General features: G+C 33.9%; 2 protein-coding genes across 2 annotated transcripts; both read right to left on the bottom strand.

Annotated features, from left to right (window-relative positions):
- Positions 1 to 1,748: 1,748 nt before the first annotated feature.
- Positions 1,749 to 7,935, bottom strand: LOC140060178 (uncharacterized). The gene is made up of 3 exons (XM_072106276.1): positions 6,713 to 7,935; positions 3,933 to 4,127; positions 1,749 to 3,483 (listed from the first exon to the last, which is right to left on the bottom strand). The coding sequence occupies exons 1-3, from the start codon at positions 7,215 to 7,217 to the stop codon at positions 3,404 to 3,406; spliced, it is 780 nt and encodes a 259-aa protein (XP_071962377.1). The 5' UTR covers positions 7,218 to 7,935; the 3' UTR covers positions 1,749 to 3,403.
- Positions 7,936 to 8,028: 93 nt separating this feature from the next.
- Positions 8,029 to 15,247, bottom strand: LOC140060527 (protein SPEC3-like). The gene is made up of 3 exons (XM_072106783.1): positions 14,570 to 15,247; positions 10,388 to 10,570; positions 8,029 to 10,016 (listed from the first exon to the last, which is right to left on the bottom strand). The coding sequence occupies exons 1-3, from the start codon at positions 14,739 to 14,741 to the stop codon at positions 9,826 to 9,828; spliced, it is 546 nt and encodes a 181-aa protein (XP_071962884.1). The 5' UTR covers positions 14,742 to 15,247; the 3' UTR covers positions 8,029 to 9,825.
- Between the last annotated feature and the right edge of the window lie 1,357 nt (positions 15,248 to 16,604).

Below are 16,604 nucleotides of genomic sequence, written 5' to 3'. Positions count from 1 at the left end.
TACAATGCCCGCTGTTTCATGTTCTCGAAAATATGAAATTATCCCATCGAGGTATAAAATTAAAATCTATAACACAACATGTGAGTTGACCAATCACAAGCGATGGATTATTCGAACTGTCACTTGTCGTTGGTAAAGCTTGGTTCCCACTAGAACGTAACGCAAGGACGTAAACGCAACGCAAGCGTTTTAACCAATGACAAGCGAAGTTATAGACAGTTAGCAATCACAAGCGAATAAGCCATCGCTTGTGATTGGTCAATTCACTTGCGTTACGTCCTTGTGTTGCGTCGCTAGTGTGGGAACCACGCTTAAACACGCTTGCGTTGCGTTTACGTGCTTGCGGTGCGTCCTAGCAGGAACCAAGTTTTAGTGTGAACGCTCCTATTCTGTATGTAACACCCATTTTCATTTTTTTTCTTCTCAAATCTTAGGACCGGGATTCGGCTCAGTGTGAACCAGGAGGGAAGAGCGAATTCATTCATGCGAACGTTCTTTAAAAGCTTTTTTATATTGAACGACCACGGTTGCTATGCGAGAAGAAGCGGAACAAAAGCATGTTTATCCTTGATTATTTAATTTATGTAATAAAGAATATTATGCTTTTGTTGTCTGAATCAACATTGTTTGGACAAGGTAATATACGTTAATCGAGTTTTTATTGTAAATGTATTTGTATAACACTTTACACCAAAGGACTTGTGACGTTTTAATGTCTTTAGCTTTACGAAAGGACAAAGGAAAAACAATTGTATATATTCCGTTATTTTATTTTGTTTTTGTCGATTTAACCGTTAGTCAAATAAGTAACAAAACAACGAGGAAATATCAGCAACAAATATTAAAAAGCAACAAACGAAGAATCGCAATCGAATATGTATACCAGGATAGTGTCCTGCGTTTTTCTATGCTTGTTTTTGTTTTATGTAATTTATGCTTTTTGTATTATTGTTTTTATTTTTCTGGATAATAAATGAATATGAATATAAGTAACAGAAACGGACCTAAGAAGCGTCAAACACGAATATAATTCATTGAAGAAACGCAACAAACGAAGAATCGCAATCGAATATGTATACCAGACACGGACCTAAGAAGCGTCAAACACGAATATAATTCATTGAAGAAACGCAACAAACGAAGAATCGCAATCGAATATGTATACCAGACACGAACCTAAGAAGCGTCAAACACGAATATAATTCATTGAAGAAACGCAACAAACGAAGAATCGCAATCGAATATGTACCAGAAACAAAGAATCGCAACAAATAAACATCGCAACCATGGAATAAGTACTATAACGAAAGATAGGCATAAACGAAGAAGTGCGACAAACGAAAAAACGCCAGTGCCGCAAACAAAGCTAAGGAACGACGCAAAGGAAGAAGCGCCGCAAACGAAGAAGCGTGACAAAACGCCGCTGAAAGCGCAAAAAAGTTACGAAGTGCGACAAACGAAGAAATGCCGGTGCCACAAACAAGCACAATAGAATTTTACAAAGTTCTATGATACTATAAGTACCACAAACAAAGAAGCACCACCAGCGTAGAACAAGTACCACGGTGCAAATTAATAAGGCCACAATATCATAATCCGGCTAACAAGCAACCTTGTCGCTGCTCGCAGTTTCAGTTAAAAATCCTAAACTATAATAGTTCGAAGATAATTCATTTCAATGTTTTAACAATATCTAATAGAATAAATAAATGTATGATACGAAAGAGAAACACTACACATCATACTATACAGAATAAACCTTATACTCTAGAATAAACTTACCAATCCCAGGTAAAATTATGTTTAAAAATGCACAGACAAAGGCCAGCTTAAGTGGCATGTAAGGTATAGTCGATAATAGAGAGTCACTTTCCCAAATCGTTGCGTAGATTACAGATAGTTCCATTTGTTTTGCCATGAACTCCCGTTCTTCCCGGTTGTCATTGCTCTTCTTGAAACTTCCAGCTATCCGATTCAAAATGCCTTTCTTTGCAGAGGCATTAGCAATTGTTTTATTCGCTTCAGTCTTCGTTCGCCACACCTTAAAAGCCTCCACAGCTGCATCATTATACTTTATAGACTCATCTATCTGGAATTCTTTAACCACCTCAGCTTCCATCATTGGTTCTACGATTGAGGATCTTCTACCACGATTACTAAACATACCATTCCATTCTTTTTAACGTATCAATTTAGTACTCGTACAACGTAATTAGCCTATCCAACAATAATGACTTTATTTTATTCACAATTATGCAGTAAAGGTGTTAAGTAGTGTCTCACAAACTTGTATGTTTGAAAGCTGTATTTATTTACCTGCATCGATTGGTTATCATTTGCACAATTGCATTGTTTTCTTAACGACTACATTGAGCAACAATACTTCATGATTCGTTAAGTGACTTTCGATTTTCAATTGTCCGTATTTACATATTTATATACTTTTGAATAGGTTTGGTCAATAATCTTACTTCTTATACGTCGATTTTGTATTTGTTACGCTTTAAATATAATATTCTATCCCCAAGGTCTTAATTGACGCTACGTGACGAAATTTGACCCGCGCATTCAACCACTGACAATCTTCCTCAAAATCGAATCACGTGAAATCATCAGAACCTACTCATTATTTCAAACTTTTGTTTTACTTATACTTAAGGTCTACTTAAATGTAATGTGCCCATATGGACACGATGATGTCATACCACTACCATATTTGGGCACATCACACATAGTTTGATAGTGTAGAGCTTTATGATATGTGAAATAATTTGCTATATGTGTACAAATCGGCTAGTAATAAGTATTGTACTTAAACTATCTTTAAAATAATTTTTCAAAAAGATTGACGTTTCGGAACCATCGTGGAACATTTTCAGGAACTAGCAAGTGCCTAGCCTTTCAGGCTTTTAGTCTTAGTAACTAATTATTTAAGTATTTACTGTCACCCTCTGGTGCTTTTTATTTTGAGAATGGTTCCAAAACCATTGTCATTAAATTTTATTTTAAAGTTATATCATGAAGAAATAGGCCTAAGTTAGATTTAGATTTCTCCATGGTTATATAATAAACATCTCTTAATTCGTAAACTAATATATGTGTATTTATAAAATAGTAGAAGTTGATACAATTATTAAATATTCATAAAATGAGAGTCAGTTAAGGCCAATTTACACTGAAAACTGCGAGCTTGTCCCACGTGTAATCTGTATCTATCTTGAGCGGAAAGCACCCGTTCGCTCCGCGTTTGTGTAAATGTTCATAATATGTACAAGGATTCTATATTTTTCATTACCGTTGCCGCTCGTCTGTGTAATTGACCTTCACTATGAAAAAAAGTGACAGTCCTATCACAAAATACTTATTCTACATCACTAATTGTCTTAGTTGCAGCCTCTGGTGGTCACATCCTCATAAACGCTCGAGCTACAGACACAGTAGTGCTAAGGTTACGATTCTCTTGTTGGGTCTTCCTGTGATGGTCTGAAAAAAGAAGATTTTGAACACTTTAGTAGTCGAGTAGAGAAAAGTTTGTTTTTATTAATTTTGTTTTTTTACTAATATTGTTACGTTTGATTTTTTTTTCTAATATAATAATTCAGGTCTTGTTATGGTTTCATTATGATTATTATTATTACTGCATGAGAGTGTGTAATAAGCCTTTTATGACCGACCGTGCAATATAGTTATCGATTGATATGGAAATTAATATAAAACATACACACAAAAATAACAGGTTTTTGTCGGGAATGTAGTCTTTTTCTTCCCTTTTTTTATCAATTTTGTCGGTGTATTACCGCGACGAGTGTGGTGAGGTGGTGAGCTAGAGGCACATGTAAATGTGTTCGAACAATGATATCTCTTCTAGAGACCAACACTCGTTTACTTATTTATGATAAAAGATGGAAAATTCCACAAAAAGCAAAACTAACTTGCTAAAAGAACCATATTGACACCCCACGTTATGCTCCATATCCAGCCAACCAGAAAGAAAGTAATCGTGAACATTTGTGACAGGCCTACGCAGAGATTGGAACAGCAGAGTTGTATTACTTCGTCTTGCTTACGGTCATCTTGAGGTGTACTGCTACTTAAGCAGAGCACACTAAACCCGGACAAGATTGTACCTAAGAGAAAAACAGAGAACAGAATGTTAGGCCTGTCCTTACCTTAAGTGAAGAACACAATTATTTACTTTCCAAAACACTAGTTACTGTACTTTGAATAATTTAACAGCTTTAGTGCCGTTCAAGCCAGTGTTCCCTATTGTATATCGTTTCCAAGATAGAGCATACTTATCAAAGGAAATTTGAATATCCCGGTAGCACAGGTGACCTAACTTGGCAATAAAATGCGTTGCGTTCATCTTGACGCAATGTATGGAAAGCGTGTGAAAACTAGCTAACTAACGGATCGGGACAACCTCAGTTATCTAGAGGATTATCAGTACTGATATTTTAAGGCCTGTCTACACTATCAAACTAGTTTGACAAAAAAAGTGTGATTTGCCCAACTATGGTAGTGATATGACATCACATTTTTTTAATAGTTTGATAGTGTATAAGACATAATATAAATTATCTACCGGTAATACAGTACTTATCTATCGGATATTAGTAACAAGATAACTATTTTGGTACATTTGGCGTTTCATATTTGTATAATATTGTAAATGTATGTTTGTTTCTTTTACTGTTATGTTTTAAATAAATGTGAATGAAAAGAAATTAAATAATACTTGAAAATCGACACGTCGTCTGGTGGGCTAACATAAAAAGGCCATATACATGGCTGCAGTCGCGTGCTCAAGTTAGTGTTTACCGACCAACCGACCGATCAACCGACCGACATAGTTAGCTGTATAGTCGCGTTGCGCGCGACTAAAAAAGGACAATAAATACAGACTTAAGGCAAATCTAATGTTTATATTTAAATGATTGGCAACGATCACTTCAATTGCTATTATTGTTACTTCGTGTCTGTTATTACTTATTTGAACTTATCCTAGATGAACAATATAGAATACAAATTGCTAATAATGACAGAATAAAATCAATATGATTATTATGATCAGTTATTCTACCTATTTTCATTCCTACGCACAGAATATTATTAATAATACAGTGAGTATATCTCAATATCTTACAGCCATTATAATACTATGGCAGATCGTGCAATACGGTCTAAATTTCAATTGTATGTTATAATGTAATTAAACTCAATATAGGTTGAGACTGTTTACAATTTGCATAACCATATACGTAAAACATGCTTGATAATATTGTGAGTTGCCTGAAATGTTGTTAATAACAGTAATATAATAATGATAATTATAATATTAAAATGTTAATGACCATTGAAGATGCAGAACAATGAAAAGATGATAATGACAGAGAGGATGATAATGGAACGCAGCCAAAATTAACCGATAATTACCCGATAAAAATTAACCAATAATTATCTCTCATTCGAATCAGATAATCGGATAAATGCGATAATTTGTATACTTAAAACCGATAAAGTTCCTGTAGAAACGGGGTTTAACCGATTCCGCTCGAAAATTAACCGATAATTATCTCTCATTCGAATCAGATAATAATTATCGGATAAATGCGATAATGTGTAACCCTGAAGAACAAATTGTTGCGTTGTAATTGGGATCTTGGTTGTTCGGTAATGTCTGCTCATGCGCAATTTATTTTTTTAATAATTTATCTGATTGTTTCAAAAATTAACCTATAATTTGTGTATGGCCAAAGATGATGATTATGATTATGACGTCACATCATGGCAAGGTTGTTTAATATTACGTTGATTAAAATTGAGATAATTATAATATGAAACCGGTAATAATGATGTAATTTGATCCCATTTTGTAAATTTTCTCCAAAACAATTTGAAATCGTTTGAATATTTCATTATAATCATCATTTACGCTTGAATGCCATAAATGAACACTAGATTAAATAGCAAATCCAATGCAATTACTATTAAGAAGTTTAATAAGTCTTTATTATAGCGTCGACATGGCAACCGAAATGAATATCAATACAACGTTACAAATAGCCTACTTAATACAAATCGCATATCATTGGTTTGAGCAACAGAAAAATGCCACAATTAAACGTTAGTTTAAAGTCGACAATTACCAAAAACATTACGAAATAATGTTCATATATCTACAATAAAATACTACTTTTGGAAATATATTTTCTAATGATACAAAAAAAAAACAATGAATGGTCTATCTGGAACCATGTTTTCTTTTAATAAAGGAATTTTGAGTGAATGATTGTTATGGTTGAAAATAATGTGTTCTAAAACAGTAATTTTAAATTAATTGATATTTGTAATAATATTCAACACAGTTTTACAATGATCTTACGTTCATTGTGTATAACCCAAAATGCCAAGCAGATTATTAGAACATACAATTTTTAATGTTTGTAATATTTTATAATGAAATATTCAAATATATAATAAATATTTAAATAAAATACGGCAATGTAGTCATCAGTACAACATTACAAATTTAAATTACATAATATAATAATACGAACAATGTGGAATTCAACTAATAAAAATATATTCATATTCTGTCATTTGACGGGAGAAGTTTTCACCAGTGACGTAGTGGTACCACTCTGATAGTGACATTCGTGTTACTTTTTTTGGGCATCAATGATGATTTAAGAAAACGAAAAAGACCTACCTAGTCCTGGGATTACAATATTCAGAAACAGGCAGATGTAGGCAAGCTTAACATCCATATATGGAATTGTAAAAAGAAGGGAATCTCCAACACGAGTGTTGGCATTCTCTACAAGTTCTCCATTCTGTGCGTTTATTCCCTGGCCAATGACGGCGGCAGCTTGTATCTGGTATTTAATGATCTCTGAAGACGGAGCTAAGTTTTGGCCATTTTGAGCGGCAACATTATGAGGCAGACTTCCAGGAATCAAAGACGTTCTTGAGTTTTTTCTTGAATGTTGTTGATCAGATGGATCAGAAGTTGCATCCTCCTCCTTGAGGGCACTATCGGCCCTTAGAAGATTTGTGTTCGGTGGCAGGGAGATACTTTGCAGACGATTGCTCTTCCAGTGTGCCGCCGCTGTAACTACCGCAGAATTACGTGAAGGATCTTCAGTGTTGCTGTTCAAAGTCGTCTTACTGAGTCTTACTTCTGAGGTATTTGGTACTGTCTCTGTTGACGTCATTTTAATTTTCGAAAAATTCCATTTAAAAACAACAATATTAATGAAAGATTATTATTGAAGAAAAATCCATTTAATTTACTAAAAAAATGTTACAGAGATGTAAATCAAGAAGAACAAATTAGTAGAAATCATACAATATTCCCCGAAGTTAGAGCATGAAGATTAAAAATAAAAACCTGTTCGGTAGCAGACGATATGCATATTCCTTACATATAGCTTGCTGATGGATTGTTCACAAACATTTTGACTTCTCTCGCACAGCATGCGGATCGCTGACGTTTGCAAGCCAACATACGGGGTATCTGTTACTTAATATTTTATTAGCACTCAATAAAGATGATATATTATCATTTATAAATTCATCTGCGATTGAATCAAACGATAGGGGGCGCTGTATGAAACTGATACCCACTTGTTATTTCTTAACTTTAAAATTGTAAAACCTCAATTTTTACTTCAATTAAGGTAAAATGTCAGAATCTGTTTATATCATGTACTTATAGGTGAGTATTTGCTTCTGATATTAAACACAGGAGAATAAAAAGGAAAACTCGTTTAAGCATAAAAACCATAAGTTCACTTCATCTCTGGTACTTCATTTCGTATGGTATTATCATCGTCATCACCGTACTAATGGCTATATTAGGAACGAAACCGTACGTCTATTTTATACAATAACTGTACGTTAATCCAAGCTGCATACAACATTGTATTCAGAAAGAAGTCATAAATTACAGTACAATTTTAGATGGACATTGTCTGAAATGAAAGTTGGATTTATAAAAAATAATACATTCAAAGAGACACACTATTAATAATATAAAATTAATTTATTCACAATGTTTGAAAACATAATTTGACATTACTTATCATGTGAAGTAGTAACCAAACGAATTAGTAAAGCCTGGTTTCCATAAAATCGCTACGCTCTGTCGTGTAGAATTTATCGGGGATCTAGTACGTACGCGAGCGCTAAATATTCTTTGCGTATACGATTCATCGCCGACAAAATCGGCAAAGTTGAACATGGTTGAACTTTGCCGATTTGACTGCGATGAATCGGGGAGCCTTCCCGATTGCGTCGGCGACATCTGCGCGTGCAGCGATTTTAATGGAAACGCTGTAGCGATTTTAATGGAAACCAGGCTTAATATAGACAAACATATACCGGTACGAAGTATTCCTCTAATTAAAGACCATATTAAAATCAATAATAAGAAACCATCCAATTAAAAACCAATGTGTGGCCCACCAGTGGCATAGAACACAGTTAGTAAGTACCGGGAAGTACCTGGGTAAACCGTACCATGATGGCTACTTAATTTAGCGTATTACAAGCAGACGTCCTGCGAGAAGTATGTAAAACAGAGCTAAACCACAAAAAAAAGGTCCAAACGCTGAGGATGAGGTCAGAGGAGACCATATTTAAATACATTTAGAGGTATATCTTTCATTTATCGTTAACGTCAAATTCCCTCTTAATCTTATTAGGCTAAATCAACAGTGTCTACTTATAAGAAATAATATTTTACTTACTTTAATTCTTAAAAAGATACTTCAAAATTCAGTTTTAGTTACGTTTATTTACAACACCTACAATATGGGAGTCGAGTATGTATTCATTATAAACTTGGCCGCCGGCCTCTATTGAAAAATCAGTTTCGTATAAAGCAAACGGCGCTCAATTCACTGATACTGAGCTTCATACAGGGAAATACATTATTATATAACAACATTAACTACCGAAGTAGGTTTGTATATACGCGTATTACGCATTTCCATAAAAAGGGAAACTTAATGATAAACGAACAAAAATGCATGTTTTAACAGTCCAGTATCGCCTATTCAGAGATAACTATATGGAGTATAGATACTTTATTGAGTGTCGGGGGTGGGGGTGTCCCCTTAATATAGGCGTGCTACTAACTATAGCCTGTATAAAAAATAGTGACATTTGTTTCTAAAGCTCTGTCTAAACTATAGTTTGACAAAAAATGTGACGTACCCAAATATGGTAGTGATATGACGTCATCGTATCCATAATAATAATAATAATCTATTTTGAGTTTACACTAGTGGCACTAGACCAAGTGGAAGGTGCATCCATAAGAAATATACAAAAACAAAATATGTAAACAACAATTACAATAAAAAAAAGTCGATGAAGGTCGACATGTATGGGCACATCCCTTTTTTTTTTCACATACAGTTTAATAATGTAGACAGAGCTTAACATTGTGTTGATTTGACAAAAATAAGATAGCGCGGAAAAATTCAAACGCATTCAAACAGTGATACAAGTTTAATGTTTATACGGGCGCGTATTACTATAGAAATTGACCATGCGTAGTTCATTATCTAATAATCCGTATCATCCGCTTATGCGGCATCATCACAGATTCAATTGGTTAAGAAAACAAATACTTAAACCCACTAGACGAAAAAAACAAACGAAAATATGTTCACGTTGGCTTATATACACTTTAATCAAGTTGTCTGCAGTACCAAAATTATCTAATTTTATTATCTTATATCACACGGTGGAATCGATCAGATTTTAAAAAATATATAGAATGTCTGTAAAAATACACAACGAAGTTGTTTTTTTCTAGACCTTCTCCGGATAATCTGGTTGACCAGGCATTGGCTGAAGTGGTAGGTTAGCTGGGGGTGGCTGGTTGTATGGTGGTTGGCTGTATGGTGGCGGATTAGTTACAACCATTGCCTGTTGTGGTGGTGGTGCCGCTGCCGTTGTCGTCACTACTGTGGTTGTAGGCTCATTAGTTGAATGATAATCAGCTGAAAGAAACATTTAAAAAGATGTATTTGTACCTGTATATATCAACACAATAATACGGAGATTTTAACTTGTGACGACCTAGGCCGGTCTTACGCATCGATGTATCGTCGGTCGACGCCGCCTGCACCTAGAAACCACCAAAACTGTGTCGAAGCGCATCGTGAGCTTGAATTTGGTGCGGCACATATAGGTTCAGGTGACGACCTGGATGTCACAGACATGCGCATTCTTTTCGGTTTACGGTCGTCGGATCGAAATCGATTTTAGTGGACCTCGACGACTTGAGACAAATGACGTCATACAATCGATCCCTATGCTACTTTATAAACTCAATTATGATGGAAATGATGAGATAATGGCACGTTCTTACCTGACATTCCTATAAAAGCAGCTCCCCACATAATGCTCCAGATCCAGCCAATCAAAAAGATCCAACACGTCGCCAACTGCAGAAGTCCTACCCAGAAGTTGAGACAAAACGTACCAACTTTCCCTCCACCCGACTGGCCTGTGTTCGCACAGCAGAACACTGCAAACGCCGCCATAATTGTACCTAAAATCATAAATATAATTTATTTTAAATTAATTTTACTAGAATAATTTACAATTATTAGAAAAACAGTATTTGATTACAATGTGTATTTTACTCATTTCTATACTAGGTTATTTACGTAGGCCTACAAACAACAGTGTCAACGTGAACATGTTTTACTATACTAATATTAATACAATTGCATAACGTACAGTGTTTATCCTATACCAACATTTACTCAATCCTAATTATTTCCACATAATCGTTTTATCATATTCACTTTGTAAAAAAAATGTTTCCAATGGTAACTAATTGATTTTGAACAGCACCCTTTCGATAAATATTAGAAAATCGTATTAAGGTGATAATATATATTAGGCCTATTGATGTATTTTTAATGTTATGTATTGAGATGCCAAATAAATGAAAGAAAAAAAGAAAGAAAAAAAATTGAGTAGCGACGTAAAACGGAACACGACTCAACGAATTATGAGCTATTACAAATACAGACAATGAAAAGTTTCAACATATAGCTAGCTCCAGTGGATAGTTAGTTCATACTAAATGATTAATTCACAAAATTCATTAAAATAAATGGCCTTTAGGCCTAATTCAATGTAAACACATTATAGAGGCTTCTGTATTACGACGAAAGCCAAAGCCCAACTTTCACTTAAGTAGACTATGTTATAATAGAACAGAATTTTGCGTCCATGTAATTATTATATAAATTATTATTATAAATTTATTTTTAAACAAATTATAGAGGCTTCTATATTACGTTATTGACGTTATTGACCTTATATAGGCTATATTATAGTAGAACAGAATCTTGCGACCATTTATTTTACAATACCGTAATTATTACAAAATAAATTTAGCTTATCAGGTGGTATCTAAGCTATTAGTCTCCGTATTGAATTTGAGATGTGTCTTTATGATCAAATTGGTGTACATATCATATTACTATTCAACGTATATAAACAGGACCAAAATGGAAAAACACAATTGTGGACTGTTTAAACAAATCGATAGGTAAATACATGCCACCATAACAACATCATAATATTATGATCCTAAATGTCCATAGTAGCAGATAAACTTCTTACTATATTGCATTTGATAGGAATATCGTTTAGTATAATGGGGCCCTTAATCAAGTTTAGTATTATAAAATGCGTAACAGGCGCATAGAGTATAGATCATCAATCTCTATTAGTAGGCCAATTATAACCGGCATTCGAATTACAAATATAGATAGTGGATAAATTACCCATTAGGTTAATTAGCTAATAGCTAGTATTGTCCAATGTGCATTTTTTTAAAAAAATATCTTAATTATCAAATACAGAATTTTGCAAATTTATGCTATTAAAAATTTCAAACTTTTCAAGGACCCAAAATATGGAATTCTCTAGCAGAAGAACTCAACATTATTAATTTTATCTCTTGTTTAAGTTCAAATTAAATGAATACCTTGTTTCTACTATTATTGTTTAAGTTAATTAATATAATCTGTTTTAAGTTAAATTATACGGCATTTGTTAAGTTAAATGCCATTTTTGTTCATTATCATGTTTTTTACATGTTTCTTACCTTACTTAACTATGTTGCCTGGACCCACATTTTAAAGCTTAAGCTTCCAGTGGGGTACCCCCTTTTCTCATGTATTATCTATTATTTAGAAAATGTTATCTGTACTTTGTTTTTTATTTTTATTTTCAGCTTCTTTTTTCATTTAGCTAGGTAGTTTAACCTGGTTACCACAGTGATGACTCCCTAGAACATTTATATATACGAATGTGATAAAAAATGCTTGCCATACTTTATTTTTCATAATTGTTTTAATGCCTCGTTATTTACAATATTATTTGTACGCAAAATTATATGAATTTTAACCTACAACACCGGCCCCATCCATCCCCAATAAATTATCCAAAAACTCCGTGAACAAACCTCAACAATTATGAAACAAGGGAAACATAAATCGATATTTATTAGAATGTATGATAAGTAGTGTTTTTCTGCATCTGAACTTTAAAACAGACGTCAAATACGCAGCAGCTTCCATGGAGGGGGCCGCCTATACGTGTCCCATGATTATAGGCCTAAACGATCTACCGTACGATTTTAAATTATGATTTAAATTTCCCATAGAAATATTTCCATAATGAGTATTAACTGAATTCATATGTAATCATGGTAACATTTTAAACAACATTTATAATTTAATTTATGTTACCAAGTAACCATGCCAAATAATGAGTTACCAAGCAACAACAGTGTTCATGTATCCCATCGACAAAAACAAACATAAAAGCTCTGTCTACTTTATGCGACAAACAATGATGTGCCCATATGGATCATGATGTCATAGCACTACCAAATTTGAGCATATCACTACTATATTTGGGCACATTACACTTTTATTGTCAAGTTAGTTTGATAGTGTAGACAGAGCTTAAAAATTACAATAGGTATATGGTTAGGTTACCTATCACCGTTAGAATAAAATTTGAAAAAGCTTGTTTTTTTTAAAATCTTATTTTGATTTTGATGATGTTATGATGAGATAATTTCAATCACAAAAGTACTTGGATATACATAAAAGATAAACCCGCACAAAACATCATTACGGTCATAATTCATTTTTATTACTGCACTTATTTTGGCATTAATTATTATTCCATATTTGGATCAGGCCTAATGTAAAGAAAATGTATTTCTTCGCACGACTAACTCAAATTCTGTATTTTTTTCCCCACCTCATTGCATGCAAAATACACAATTATGCATTCACAATATTTAGTATTGTTAGAACAGACGAACACAGCGACTGAGAGGGAATATGCATGAATAATAATAACATAAAACGTAAAATTACAATACAAGATACAAGATACAAGATACAATACTACTGGAAGAAGATACAATTTTCAGTCGTTAAATCGATTATTGTGCATTAGAATTATTATGCGTACTTGATGAATTATTATTATAGAAAATCGAATTTGTATACGGTAAACAATAGTATAGGAGTATTAGGCAATATAGATCAGATCAATAATAACAATAATCATAATAACAATAATTACAATAATCAAAAATAATAATAACTACAGTAGTAATGACTATAATTGTTATGTGTTTAAATTTTAAATGTAAATATGTATAATTATGTTTGTATGATGTAGTATGTTTAAGCGGATATTAGCCCTTGATGGCATTTGCAGCAATAAAGAAATTGAATTGAATTGAATCAATTATCTTCTTCCTTTCGCGCGACTAATCCACGTGCCATGTCTTTTAAAGGGTCATTTCAGCTAGGCGCAGAACGCAGCTAACAATTCTATTTTATTTTTAAATCCTACGAAAAGCAACATCTACATTTTTACTTTGTTTAACCTACCTATAAGTCTACATATTTATTTCTTTATTTTGTTATCCAGTGTAGTTAACTGGTTTCCATAAAATGTATCATGCATTACTTTCAAGTAATTAGCCTAGCTAACTTTTGTCTCCGACACCACTAAGGTACAGATTGTTTCCCGCCACCCCCCCCCCCTCCCACCCCCCCCCCCTCCTCCCACCCCCTCCCCCTCCAAAAAAAGTGGTTCTCCAAATAAAAAGTGTGGTCTAGGCCTATGCCCTACCTAGGCATATCAATGTAAGAAAGCAAGTCTAGGCCCTAGGCCTAATCGAAATAATATTGTTTCATATTAATAAGTTTTGATTGAGAATGTATATACACTGTATACACTGTATTATTTGTATATTACCTATGACGAACCTGTGGGAGAACACCTTTATTTTATGGCGAACGAGTTTTATATTTTCTTCTTTTGTATTTTATAATTTCGTGAATAAATAAAGTTGTCGATTATAAAGTACTCCTAGGTCCTAAGTAGGTTACAATAAAGAAAGTTATTTCTAAAAGTTCGATGTTTCGCCTTCTTTCAAAGAATGTCATGTGTGGTATTAATATAGCCTACAGATACCTAATAAAGCCCAGATACTTACCAAATCCAGGAATGAATATGTTGAAAATCAAACAGACAACGGCCATCGCAATGTGCATGGCGGGAATTGCGGCTCGGCAGGCATTAGGTTTCTGTTCCGTTTGTACGACCGTAACAGTAGTAACAGTACCACCCGCTTGTTGAGGCGGTGGTTGTCCATAAGGTGCTGCCATATTCAATTTTAACTCTGCTTTAACAAATAAAACTCCTTAGGCCTAATTTCGCGTTAATTATTCCAAAAACTTTAGCTAAAGCGGTTTTTTAAAAAGTCAATTTACTGTCCGCCAGATTCTAGAAATCGTCGATCACCAGATATCGTAGGATCCCAACGCTTGTCTGTGATGACCGGTTAGTTTCGTGGTGTCTTAATCCTTAACTTAAGGCAACCAAGGAAACAGCTACTGTGTTTACGCTAACATTAGAAAACCCAGTAGGCTAACGTAGGCTAAGTTATGTTGGTTGAACTGTCACTTGTCAGTTGCGACTCCTCACACACTGAGTGGTGTTGGTGCTATTGGTACAAGTTCATTCATTGGCTGATGGAGGAAGTGACGCGCTCTCCTCCTCAAATAGAAAAAACAAAATTAATAACGCGGAAGATTCTGAATATGATGTAGGCCTAGGCCTAACAGTATTATCAATTCCAGGTTACAGATTTTTTTAAAGGCATATGGCCGCGACCGAATGAATTTATTTGGCAAATTTAACGTTATTAAGTTCTATCGCACGAATAGTTCGCGCGCGTATGGGGGTAACGCGTACTTTTGGAACGAATTACGGCGCGTCAGTCACGCTATCAACAACCAATAACTCACTGTTTTTAACATAATTATAATAACTACAGTAATTATTTTTTAACAGTAATCATTTTAAAATTGCATTATTTAAATGCAATACAAAAAATCGCATTCAAACTACTAGTACTAGGCTAGTAGTAGGAACATTTTAGAGTAATTGAAAACATTTCAAAATCTTCAGTTTCTATTGCATTCAAATTATATGTAAACAAAAATATTAAGTTTCGTTAACACTCTTGTAATAAATCGTCAACGCATAACATATTGTTGTCAAAAGGCACAAAACTAACAATTAATTGAATTTAATCTATCGTCTAAAAATAATACAATGCATGGTGGATAAGGATATATTGAACTATTCAATTTACTGTATTTTTCACAACAAATAATGAATGTTAGTGTATGATCTTTGACTGGCTTACAAAACAACATTACAGGACCTAAGGCACAAAACTAACAATAATTGAATTGAATCTCTATCGTCTAAAAATAATACTATGTATGGTGGATAAGAATAGATAGAACTATTCAATTTACCGTACTTTCCAGAACAAATAATGAATGTTAGTGTATGGTTTTGACTGGCTTACAAAACAACGTTACAATGCCCGCTGTTTCATGTTCTCGAAAATATGAAATTATCCCATCGAGGTATAAAATTAAAATCTATAACACTAACAGTTAATTGTGTCATCCTCGCTAACACTTGGTATCCAACGCACAAAGCTTGGTTTCCACTAGGACGCAACGCAAGGACGTTAGCGCAACGTGACCAATGACGACAGTATATATCGCTTGTGATTTTTCAATTCTTGTTTGCGCCCTTCTTACGTTGCGACGCGTCCTAGAGTATAAACCAAGCATAAAGTAAAAACGTCAAGAAACTTGTAATTGGTCACATTTTTTGCGGGCGCTTACGTTGTTGGTTCATGTGCATGTGGTCGCCTTAAAAAGTCAATATTGAGGTCCGGGATGTTATTTAAAAAAAAACACCCCAGAAGTCCTAATGTATGTACAGTACTTTCTTGTGCTTTTACAGCAGACAGCAATTCGGTAGAACAATATTTGTTATTCCACCTTCTTTCAGATAGTAGACGTACAAATATTTGCACCTCTTAGGCCTACAGCAGGATACGTTTTTGTAAAAATATAGGCGGACAAACAATTGTCTCGATCAAACAAGTAACCTGTTACTAACCAGGTCAGGCTTACGTTACATACTTGTTGCGTTTTTTATTA

Source organism: Antedon mediterranea, chromosome 10 (assembly GCF_964355755.1).
Source record: "Antedon mediterranea chromosome 10, ecAntMedi1.1, whole genome shotgun sequence".
Lineage (NCBI taxonomy): Eukaryota > Metazoa > Echinodermata > Crinoidea > Comatulida > Antedonidae > Antedon > Antedon mediterranea.
This window is presented reverse-complemented; position numbering and strand designations above follow the sequence as displayed.